This window comes from Dipodomys merriami, unplaced genomic scaffold, assembly GCF_024711535.1.
Source record: "Dipodomys merriami isolate MVZ:Mamm:240054 unplaced genomic scaffold, mDipMer1.0.p SCAF_81, whole genome shotgun sequence".
NCBI classification, from domain to species: Eukaryota; Metazoa; Chordata; class Mammalia; order Rodentia; family Heteromyidae; genus Dipodomys; species Dipodomys merriami.
Window position 1 is genome coordinate 1,909,624 of NW_027206413.1, and position 12,041 is coordinate 1,921,664.

A 12,041-nucleotide genomic window follows, 5' to 3' on the forward strand; every position below is an offset into this window, starting at 1 on the left:
GTGTTATACCCTTGATCAGTGCACTGGAGAGTTTAGACTTAACCAGGGTGAATACTATTCACTCAAGACCAGGGCAGAAACAAGATATGTAATCCAAACTAAAGCAAAGTGAGTCTGGGTACTTAAAAGTCTTGGAAAGGCAATGTAGGAAAAGGTGTAAAACAGAAAGAAGCTCCAGGCAGAAGGAATTCCCTGAGTCAGAATGCAGGCCCTGTCTTCCGTTCCAAAGTCAACAGGAAGTCAAAGAGAAGTTTCACTAAAGAATCTAGAAGCAAATTTCTCTCCCAACAGCCAGGATACCATCTATTGTTCCTGAGTCAGAAGTGAGTGACCTTCATCCCTTTTCATACCTATGAGGATTGTTTCTCCACCATCTGTCCACGTAATGTCAGATGACTGATAATTTGGAGATCCTCAGAAATGACAGGTTGCCATGACAAACAGGGAGCCAGCTACTCTCAGCTTTCTTTGCATAATTTCATTTCTGCAGTCAATCTGTCATAGCTCTAGAGACAGAACCGTGCTTCAGAAATTACATACTAGCTACATACGTAAAATGTTTCTGGGAGTTACATTGAAAAATAGAGAGCTGGGTGCCTGGGGCTCACTCCTGTAATCCTAGCTACTCAGGAGACTGAGATTGGAAAATCGAGGTTTGAAGTTAGCCCATGCAGAAAAACTCAAGAGTTTGTCTCCAGCAAAAAGCTAGAACTACAGATGTGGTTCCTGCTGTAAGAGAAAAAGCCAAGCAAGAGTATAAGGCCCTGAGCTCAAACCCCAGTACTGGCATAAATATAAGTAACAAAGGAAAGTAATTCATTAAGTGAAATTAATTTAGTGTGCTTTACTAATATATTTTATATATCACTTTAAATTCAATCAATAGAAAAATTTAATGAGATTTACTTTATTACTCAATCTTTGCAATCCAATGTGAACTGCATTTTTCTACTACATCTCAGTTTAGTCTATTCACATTATCAAGCATTCATGAGGACTGACAGTATGTAACTCAGTGGTAGAGTGCTGACCTAGCATGCATAAGGCTCTTGGTTTGATCCCTAACCCTGCAAGAAACCACGTGTTCAATAGCCACTGATAGCCAGTGGCCATATAGAATAAATGGAATAAAGGTACACTGTCCAATAAATATGTACCTCTAGAATGAGGTGCAAATTGCTAAGGAATACATTTGAATCCCTGAAATGATGTTAAGTGCTCACTTACAAATTTGCTGGGAGTCTGGAGGCCCTACTAGTACTAGAGGTACAGAGGTAGTCCACGCAGGTGTGGGCTCTGTCCACATAAAAGTCGTTTCTTTGATTTGACTACAAATTAGTACAGATTTGATTTGATCACAAATTATTGCTGATTAGTACATCCAAAAATAGAGATGTTGCCTTTTAAAAATGTATTCTTTTAAAAGTGATGAATATACATTTATATTTTGAGTCAAACTGCATGAAACTGAATGGAAAGTTATAGCATATATAGATGACAATAGGCATCCATAAAAATGACAGAATCTCCTAAATAAGCTCCCTTTTAAAGGAGATTCATTTTTCTCAGAGACTGGTATATCAAGAAGATGAATTTCTTATGGTTTGCTTTTCTTCCAAGTAGAACTGTTCTCTTACTATTCTCTATTTATCTTCAGAATTAAATGTTTAATATATATATATATATATATATGTATCTGTCAAATGAATGAATAAGTCAATGTGAATAAAAGGCTTTGTCTCTATCCCGACATTTCTCTCTCAGCTGACTAAGGGGGATAAGCTCTCATTTGGGAAGTCTGAATTTGATCTCCTGGTCACATGGTAGACCTAGTGAGACTTACCTTGGATAATCACTGCTTTGACACAACCAAATGAACACTAGGACATTTGTCTTGGATATAATTAGACACATGCCCTTTGGTTTGCAGAGACCTGGTATACTAATACATCTTATCTTTCAGCTATCAATGGCTATGTGCCTGAGAGCATACCTACTTTAGGATTCTGCTTTGATGACACTGTCCAGTGGCACTTCTGCAGTGTGGGGGCTCAGGATGACATTTTGACCATTCATTTCACTGGACACTCATTTCTCCATGGAAAAAGGCATGAAGATACCTTGACCCTCTTCCCCATGCGTGGAGAATCTGTGACAGTCACAATGGATAACATTGGTAAGAAGGGGGACACTTGGAGAAGAAGCTGACTTTGAGCCACTGGTCTCTAAAGGCCAGCTACATTTCTCCAGACAACTACCTCCTTCTGGTGTATTTCCCTGATGCCTTGTAGTCCTCACTACAACTGAGGGCTTCAAAATGGGAAACCCTTGACTTAAATGGGTCCTATTCTTTCATATGGCTCCAATTTATACAATTCTGAGTCAAGTGGGCAGTCAAGACTACCAGCAGGAGGATAATGCACAACCTTGAGGACAATGCATGAGTAGAAAAGCTTGTATTGTTAGTTCAGACACTCCTTTTCGTTTTTTAAGACAACCACCCATCCTAGGGTAAAAAATCAAACACAGCTCAAATCCTCTACCACTCAATCTCTAGTAACCTTACACAGTTACTCAGCCTAAACAAGCCTCAAATTATTCACCTGTAAAACACTATAGTGGAGGGCTCATGTAGCTCACACTGCAATCCCAGCTACTCAGGAGGCTGAGAGCTGAGAATTTTGGTTTAAAGCCAGCCCAGGAAGAAAAATTTGTGAGATTCTTTTCTCCAGCTAATCACAAAAAAATCTGGGAGTGGAGGTACGGTTCAAGTGGTAAAGTTCTAGCCTTGAGAAAAAAAGCCCAGTGAGTGTTTAAAGGCATTGCTCAGTTGATAGAGAATTGGCCAGTGAGCAAAAAAAAGCAGCAAGTACTGAGTTTAAGTGAGAGCATGAGACCCTGAGTTCAAGTCCCAATCCAGGCACACATAAAAAGTACATCAATTGACAGAGGTTCTTTGGCCATTAATTGTAATATTTACCAGAGGTGTTGGAGACTTCCCAGGAAACTTTTAGCATGTTAGTAATTCATACCATTTTAGACAGATTCAAATCTGCATTGACCCTATCTAAATTATTTCTTAAAGATCTAAATATTTTGTTGGAAGTAGACGTTATCATCATCCTCTAACTCCAACTCTCAAACAAGATATACAGCTAATAAGATGTTTATAATAGTCAATGTCTTATTTGTGATTCAACCCTTCCCTCATATCTTCCAAAATATGCTTGACAGACATTGTGTGCAAAAAAAAAAAACCCAAACTTTTTTTCTTCCTACTTCCTACTTTTGGACTACATTCTGTAAATAAGAGCAATGCCTTGATCATGTGCTTGAGTGTCACAGTATAAGCAAACTGCTAACAAAAACAAAAACACTTAAGTATCTTATTCTCAGTTTCTTTATGTCATTAAGGACCAATAATTTAAAGTTCACCAATTAACAATGGCCCACATATCACAGATAGATACATATTTCAAAGTCCACAAGAAATCATTCAGATACTGTTGTTCTAATACCTTTTCCTTAACTTTCAACATTTGTCTTCTGTGTCTCTTCTAAAGGAACTTGGATGATAACTACCATGAATTCTAGTCCCAGAAGCAAAAACCTAAGTCTGAGATTCAGAGACGTTAAATGTAACCGGAATGATGATGATAATGATGACTCATATATTTATAAACCTGTGGAGACTACAGCCATGGAGACTCGGAAAATGCGCTACTCTGCAGAAAACGAACAGGAAGAGGATGATAATGAATATGATTACCAGACTGAACTGGCTTCCTCATTAGGAATTAGGTCATTCAGGAATTCATCATTGAATGGGGAAGAAGATGAATTCAATCTTACTGCTCTTGCCCTAGAAAACAGCTCCGAATTTATTTCTCCAAGCACAGATACAGCTATTGGCTTGAATTCTTCTTCCTCAAGAAACACGAGTAGGCTCACTGTTGATAACCTCACAGAGCCTCAGAAAACCCTTCTCCACCCAGTAGCCACTCCAGCTGTCAGCCCCCTGGGACACCTCACTGGCTTCGACAAGAATTCAGTTCTCAACCCTTCCACAGAAGAGCATTCCAGCCCATATTCTGAAGACTATGGGGAGGACCCTCTGCAGCCAGATGGCACACACATAAGCCTCCTTACAAAAGGATTCAGAAGCCAAGGACACGCTAAACATAAAGTACCCGAGGCAGGACGACACCAAGCTGCAAAGCATAGGTTCTCCTGGATGAAATTCCCAGTCCGTAAACTTGGGAGACATTCAAACCAAGATAATACATCCTCCAGAATGAGCCCCAGGAAGGACATTCTTAGTGATTTATTACTGTTAAAACAAATGAACCCATCAAAGATTATGAATGAGAAATGGCATCTGGCTTCTGAAAAAGGTAGCTATGAGATCATAGAAGACAGAGAGGAAGACATGGCTGTTGGTACACAGAACAGTACCCAGAATGTCTTGAGGACTCTGGAGGAAAGCATCCCTTCTACAGAACAGCCAGGACAGCAGAGTAATCGCCCAAACCTCACTCCAATGAGACGTAACCTGAGAAACATTTCTCAAGTCACACAGCGTGGAGGAAATAGTGGCTTGATGAGAGGACAATTTTTAATCCGAACACGGAAAAAGAAGAAGAAGCTTACACAGCACGTTCCTCTGTCTCCCCGGAGTTTTCACCCCCGAAGAAGAGATACCTACACCAAGAGACCCAACCACCCTTTCCTGCCTAAATCCAATGAAACGTCTCTTCCCATAGACTCCAATCAGACAGTCCCCCTCAGGAATCGTAGCCATAATCAGAAGCTCCCAAATGGCACTGGTCAGACAAGCTCCTCCCCTCCTGATCTTGATCAAATAGTGCCCCCGGAGGAAGGGTATCAATGGTTTCCTATTAAAGACTCTGATCAAACACACTCTACTCCAGATCCCAATCACAGAGCCTCTCCTTCAGAATCCAGTTGGATGCTTCCCTATGACCTAAGCCACAAGTTCTTTCTTGACGACAGTCAAACCTCCCCTCTCTCAGAACATGACGTCTGGCCGACTTTCCTGGCAGAACTTGGTCAGCCATCCATCCCTTTAGATCAGCAATACACCTCCCCTGCCCCAGACCTCAGCCAGACAGTTCCCTCCCCAGACATGGGCCAGATGACCTTCTCCCCAGGCCTTGGCCAGACATCTCTGACCCCAGACTTTGGCCAGATGGCTCTGTCCCCAGATCTCAGCCAGATGTCCCCACCCCCTGACCTCGGCCAGACAGACCCATCTCTAGACCTTGGCCAGGTAGCGCTGTCCCCATCGCTGTCCCCATTTCCAGGCCAGACAACACTCTCCCCAGACCTCAGCCAGACATCTCCACCTCCAGACCTTGGCCAGATGGCCCTGTCTCCAGACCTTGGCCAGGTGACTGTCTCTCAAGACATCAGTCAGACAACCCTTCCTCCTAATAGCAGTGAGACACTTCCTCCAGACCACAGTCAGACATCCTCCCCTTCTGAATCTAGTCAGCCTCTACCTCATCCTGATTTTAATCAAACGTTTCCCTACCTAGACCTTATTCATATGCCATCTCCAACGCTCAATGACACTTTTACACCGAAAGAATTTAACCCACTTGTGGTGGTAGGCTTCAGTGGAGATGATGGAGATTACATCGAGATCATTCCCAGGGAAGATTATGAGGGCAGTGAAGATGACTATGCTGAGATGTATTATGTGAACTACGACAACCCGTATGAAACAGACACAAGGGCAGATATGACATCCTCTAGGAATCCTGACAACATCGCAGCGTGGTATCTCCGCAGCAATTCTGGGAACAGAAAGTATTATTATATTGCAGCTGAGGAAATATCCTGGGATTATTCAAAATTTGCAGAAAGGTTGGATAGTTTTCTCTTTTTATAATCTCTTTTCCCCACTTCTATGGAGGAAAAGTACACAAAATAGCCCTAAGAAATAATTTTTAGCAAATTATGTACAATATAGTTTGGTTCTCCTATTGCAACTTGGCCCGTATTTCCTGTGTCAGTTCTGAAAATTGGCTCCATGGCTTTAGAAGAGACCTAAAGAAATGTAACAGGAATCACTGTGAAATCTCTTGTGTGCTGTGGGTATAAATGATTCCTGTCTCCTATTCTCTTCCCACAAGTTCTTACCCTCCTGTCTTGTTCCAATATGGAGCTTAGCCTATCCATAATGATCATCAAATTAATATGACTTAATTGAAGTTGGTTTCAAATCCAGATTACAATGTTGTAAACATCTCCTTTTCACATTCATGTGTTTATAGGGCAGATTCTGAATATATATGTATATATATTTAAGATACTTTTCAACATATACCTTCTTAAGTTAAGACCATTTCAATTTAGTATTGCTTAGAGGTAGAAAGTCACATTGGGCTCAGCTATATGTTCTGGTATGAAGATAGAAGAAAGAGGAGATTCTCAGGGATACACATGGTGATTAATTGTTCATTCACAGTCTATAAATAGTCCACAGCTCTCATAAAAGCTGCTACATTTATTCACTAAAAACTAAAGTGTAATGAGAGTAGCCAGACAGAATATGTGATGTGACTTTGGTCCACATTAGGATTCTTGTTAAAAATACGTTCTTCCTAACTTCCTACTTAAATGCATGAGACTATCTGGATATCTGAGAATTATAAGCAAGGTCTGAGGGTGATAGAAGTTAGTGTTTCTTCAGCGTAGAACAAGATGAAACAAATGCTTTCAAAAATCTCATGCCTTAGTCTAGTCCTACACCCAGCTTTTATTGCAAAGTTGTTTTCTCCTCTCTCCTGTGTTCTGTGAGACTGGATGCTAAGCTTAGAATCTATCTAGAATGGATGAAGTTTGTAGGTCAGACTAGAAGGAAGGCAGAATAAAACTCCATGTTGGCTACACAGATTGGCTCATGCCTGTAGTCCTATCTACTTAGAAATCTAGAGGATTGTAGTCTAAGGCCAGCTAGAACAGAATGTTGGAGACCTATCAGAAAGAAAAAAAATTACTAAAGCAAAAAGAACTATGTCTTAAAAAAAAAAAAAGAACTATGTCTTGGGGCACCATGACTTAAGTGATAGAGCATTTGCCTAGTAAGTGTGAGATCCTCAGTTCAAATTCCTGTACCACAACCAAAAAAAAATCTCTGTTGATGGTTTATGAAATATATTAGTAGTATTATGAGTATGACAGACTAAGATTTGGCTTGTTCCCATAGACTATGGGAATTTCATATGCTTTGAACTGAGCTGATGAGCTATCTAGAGAATAATGTGTTATATTTATATTTTAATTAACCTTTATATTTTGAGATAAATTTTAAATTGCAAGAAACAATGCAGAGAGATACCTTGCATGCTCTGTCTCATTTCCGCTCTGGTGACACCCTGCAGAATTGTAACATTGTAGCACAGCCAATATACTGACCTAAATAAATACTTTCAGGCAGAGAACATTTCCATCACCATGAAAAGCCTAGTTATCTTTTCTAGTCACATCTCTCTCCCTCCCACCACCTTCCTCCTCATCTCCTGGCAACCACTTCTGTAGTCTCTGTTACTGTCATTTCAAGAATATTATGTAAATGATTTCAAGAATATCATATAAGCAAAATCAAGCAACGTGTAACCTTTGGGACTGGCATTTTCCCCCCACACAATACATACATTCTCCACCTTCAGCCAGTCCTTTCATGTATCAAGAATCATTTTTCTATTCAGTAGTGCTCCATAAGATGTGTGTACCACCATTTTTTGTTATTTGTAAATACTGACAGTGTTGAATACATATGCACTGTGAAATGTCTAGTTCAAGCTAGTTTAGCATGTGCATTGTCTCTTATTTTTGTGATGACCACACTTAAAAAATCTACTTGCTTGCCAGTTTTCAAGACTATAGATCTCTATTTTTAATTATAGTTATCAGGTTGTATAATATACTTTCTGATCATATTCCTTGTGCATTTAACTGAAATTTGGTATCTGTTGATCTAAATCTTCCCTATGTCCTGCCCTCAAAGCCGCTACTAACCACCATTCTACTCTCTGCTTCGGTGAGTGTGATGTTTTTAGGTTCCACATTAGAAAAATACTGTGAGCAAACTAAACATAATACCTACCTCACAGGGCTTACACCTCAGAGGTAGAATAAGACAGAAATAGATAATCTCACAAATAGAACATATATAATTTGCCTCATAGGCATATATGATCACAGGAATTTATTGTGTAAACTATAATCACCAGTAGAAATAGAAGGCATGATAAAAATGACCTCATCCAAAGCATCGTAGGAAGCTTTCCCTAAGAAATGATCCTTCGGCTGGGAGTTTAGTGGCCAGTCTCTTTCTTCACACATAAATTCATTAGTTTATCCCTGCAATGGTTATTAACAGTTCTGTGCTAGATACTCTATTTCAAAACAGAGACAATTTCCTAAATTGAACCAGTGTTGATGTCTTCTTCTATAAAATGACCACTGTCATTATTTCAGAGAGGTGGACCTGGATGACGACATTGATGACGTGCCACAGGACACCACATACAAGAAAGTTGTCTTCCGAAAGTACCTGGATAGTACTTTTACCAGACGGGATCCGCGGGGAGAGTATGAGGAGCACCTTGGCATTCTTGGTCCTATTATTAGAGCAGAAGTGGATGATGTTATCCAGGTAAGTCATAGTTTATGCCCTAATAAAGTCATCAGAGGAATTCTCATAAGTGCCACACATTGCTCAGGTGAAGGTGTCCAAAAAATTATAGAGGTGAATTATTGTTCAAAGTTAACAAATAATTAAATTGATTTTCAAAGGAGGATTGTTCAAGCCATTTGACACTCTTCAAGACAAAAAAAATGATCTCCCTTTTCTTTTTCAGTGTTGGAAACTGAATAATTCAGAGATGATTGCACATTATTCAGTTCAGGAGTTAGAGAGCAGAGTGCATAACATAAAGAAACCCCTATCACAAAAAAAAAAGAGGGCTGGGAAGGTGGCTCAGTGGTAGAGCGCTTGCCTTGCATGCATGAGGCCCTGGGTTCGATTCCTCAGCACCACATAAGCAAAAAGAAAAAAAAAGCTGGAAGTGGCACTGTGGCTCAAGTGGTAGAGCGCTGAAGAGCTAAGGGACAGTGCCCAGGCCCAGAGTTCAGGCCCCATGACCAGACCCCCCAAAAAAAAAGAAAAGAAAAGAAAAGAAGGATATGTGTTATCTTTCTGTTTATGTGACAAAATACCTGAGCAAAACAACTTAAAGGAGAAAAAGATTATTATAGCTAACTGTTATAGAAGTTGCAGCCAATAGTCACTTAGATCTATTGCTATCTGGGCCTGCAGTAAGACTGATCATGGTGGACAGTGTGTCGGGAAGCATAGGTGTTTGTGTTTGGTGTTCAGGAACCCAAAAAAGATAGAGAGGGAGGGGCTGGGACCCCAAAACCTTGTTCCCCAGGGACTTCTCCCAGTGACTTAACTTCCTTCAACTGCCTCCTGCCTCCTAAAGGTTTCACCAACTTCCATCACCAGAGCAGGCTAGGGACCAGACTTTCACATGAATTCTGGGAGGACATTTCATACATAACAGTCAATAATGTCAGTCCTTTAGCCTTGAGACTAAAGACAAGCATAATTTCTGTGTTTCTATGGTAAACTACATAGGCTGTATGTCAAAGCATGATTATGAAACCAGATTAAAATTTACATATAAATTCCCAAAGGCAAATCCTCAATATGCCTTAGTTCTGATCTCACAACTGCCCATTTTAGCCAAATATTGCTGACATTTTTCAATTCAGTTTTGTCAATTAGTTTATAGAGAATTCCTTTCTCTAGGTTCGCTTTAAAAACTTGGCATCCAGACCATATTCTCTTCACACCCACGGGCTTTCCTATGAAAAGTCATCGGAAGGAAAGACTTACGAAGATGACTCTCCTGAGTGGTTTAAGGAGGATAATGCTGTCCAGCCTAACAGCAGCTACACATATGTATGGCATGCCACAGAGCGATCAGGGCCCGAGAACCCAGGCTCTGCCTGTCGAGTATGGGCCTACTACTCAGCAGTGAACCCGGTTAGTATTTCCATCTGATGTTCTTGTCATTCTCTTAATCTTGTCATCTGGGTCCACCAAATGTAAAGGTTGGGTTGTTTCTCTTCGTCTGTCTGTCTATCTGTCTTCCTGCTTGCCTTCTTGCTTGCCTGCCTGGCAGTCTGGCTCTCCTTCTTTTCTTTAGTTGCATACATTAATTGTACTGAGGCGTTTCATTATAAGGGTTGGGTTATTTCTTGTTAAAAGTTAGTTGCTCTTGTTTTTTGGGAGGGCTGTGGAAAGGTTCTAATCACTGGTACCCAAACTAAGGAATCTCCACGCAGTGTCTAGATGACAAGAAGAGAACTATTTTTACAGTGGAGAAGAGGGAGGATTATATAAATGCGTGGGCTCAAGTTAGGGCACCTGCATTTGCAGAGAAAGATGCTTATTTGCAGTATTTAATAGCCTGGAGTCAGGCTTTGAGGCACGCCTCAGCAGGGTGGGAAAGGAAGGCCCAAGCAGACAAAGTAGGCTCAAGTCACATAATGAGATTGGGGGCAGAAGGAAGAATTCTTTCTCTGCTCTGTGGAGTCTATGGAGAGAATCAATTTGTTATCTCTTGTTTGCTAATAAACATGTGACAAGGAGTCAGCACTATTCTAAACTGAATAGGGACGCAGGCAAGAGGATACAGTGTTCTCTGGAGGAAGAAATGCAGACACATTCTATCCTGTGTCCAACTCCTCCAGTGAAGAATGAAGAGATTTTTTTGGACAAAATAGCCATTCTGTGATCAAGACAAATGGTACCCACTCCCAGCCTTCCTGCCTGAGCTTAGGCTGCTGGGAGGCAGGAAAGCAGCATTCATATGGAACCTACTGCATGCACCTGGCGCCCTCATTTCACCTCGGCCCTCTGAGACAGGGACACTTGTTATTTCCACAGTGCAATCCCATGCAAATGTGGTCACCCAAGAAAACCCAGGTGCCCTCTCCCCTCAAACAAGCAGGCAGCAAGGGCTCCAGGACACCCTCTAACGCTAGAAGCTTTGTTTATTGGCCAAGACCTCTATAGAGAGTTCCTTAGTGCTGAGGTCTCCCTTTTGTTCCAGGCACATGGTTTGGGGCTGACTTCTACCCAGGAGTTGAATGCAGGTACTTTTATGCTTTGTGGAAGCAGGTGTGGGGTCAAAAGCATTCACACACCCAGCGACAATCCCCAGTTATGCATGCAGTCTCAGCAAACAAGAGAACAAGGCCTGTATCTAGGACAAAGGAGTCCCCAGGTTGGGGAGCGGCCGCTCAGGACCTCAGGGCTGAAGGGAATCCTGCATGGCTGGAGTTGACGGCCCACTGGCAGCATCCACCCATCCCGGGTCTTCCAGGGCTGCTGCTATGCCTTGCTTGAATGTGGCAAGCCCAAACTGAACTGTGTGCCACAACCTCTATGGGCGGGTTGCGGTGGCTAGAGTAGGTGGAGCATGCTAGGGATGGTTTCCCAGGCCACGACATGTGGAGTTAGTCCCCTAGTGCTGGAGGATCTCTTTTATTCCCAGGCAGGCAGTTTGGGACAAATTTCTCCTCAGGTGTTGAATACTAGCTGCCTCCTATGCTTTATGGAAGCAGGTGAGAAGTCAAAACCATTCACAGATGCAGCTCTTCATTAAAAGCTGGAAAAGCAAGATTCATCTGCCAGTCCACAATATATAGATAGAATCAAAATACTATGATGCATGTGGTAAACGTAATGTACGTAGTGACATTTTTTTAAAGTCCTCAATGAAAAGCATAGTAAAAGAGCAGTCGCACACGCGCGCGCACGTGTGTGTGTGTTACTATGTTACTAGAGACTGCAACCTCTGTGCATGTATTCTACCACTGAGCTACATATCCAGCTCCAAGATTGCTTAGATTTAAATTCCAACTGCATCCCTACTAAGTGACTGCAGGAAAATGACTTGACCTTTCTCGATCTCAGTGTCTAATGTTAAAAAAATGAG

At 41.4% G+C, this 12,041-nt stretch overlaps 1 protein-coding gene across 2 annotated transcripts in view; it reads left to right on the forward strand.

Annotated features, from left to right (window-relative positions):
• Positions 1-12,041, forward strand: part of LOC138819713 (coagulation factor V-like) — a 63,166-nt gene that overhangs the window by 33,662 nt on the left and 17,463 nt on the right. For both annotated transcript variants that reach the window (XM_070011251.1, XM_070011250.1), the window contains exons 12-15: positions 1,964-2,176; positions 3,564-5,889; positions 8,509-8,686; positions 9,845-10,081. In XM_070011251.1, coding sequence (XP_069867352.1) covers positions 1,964-2,176; positions 3,564-5,889; positions 8,509-8,686; positions 9,845-10,081 — 2,954 coding nt within the window. The remainder of the gene's footprint in view (positions 1-1,963; positions 2,177-3,563; positions 5,890-8,508; positions 8,687-9,844; positions 10,082-12,041) is intronic.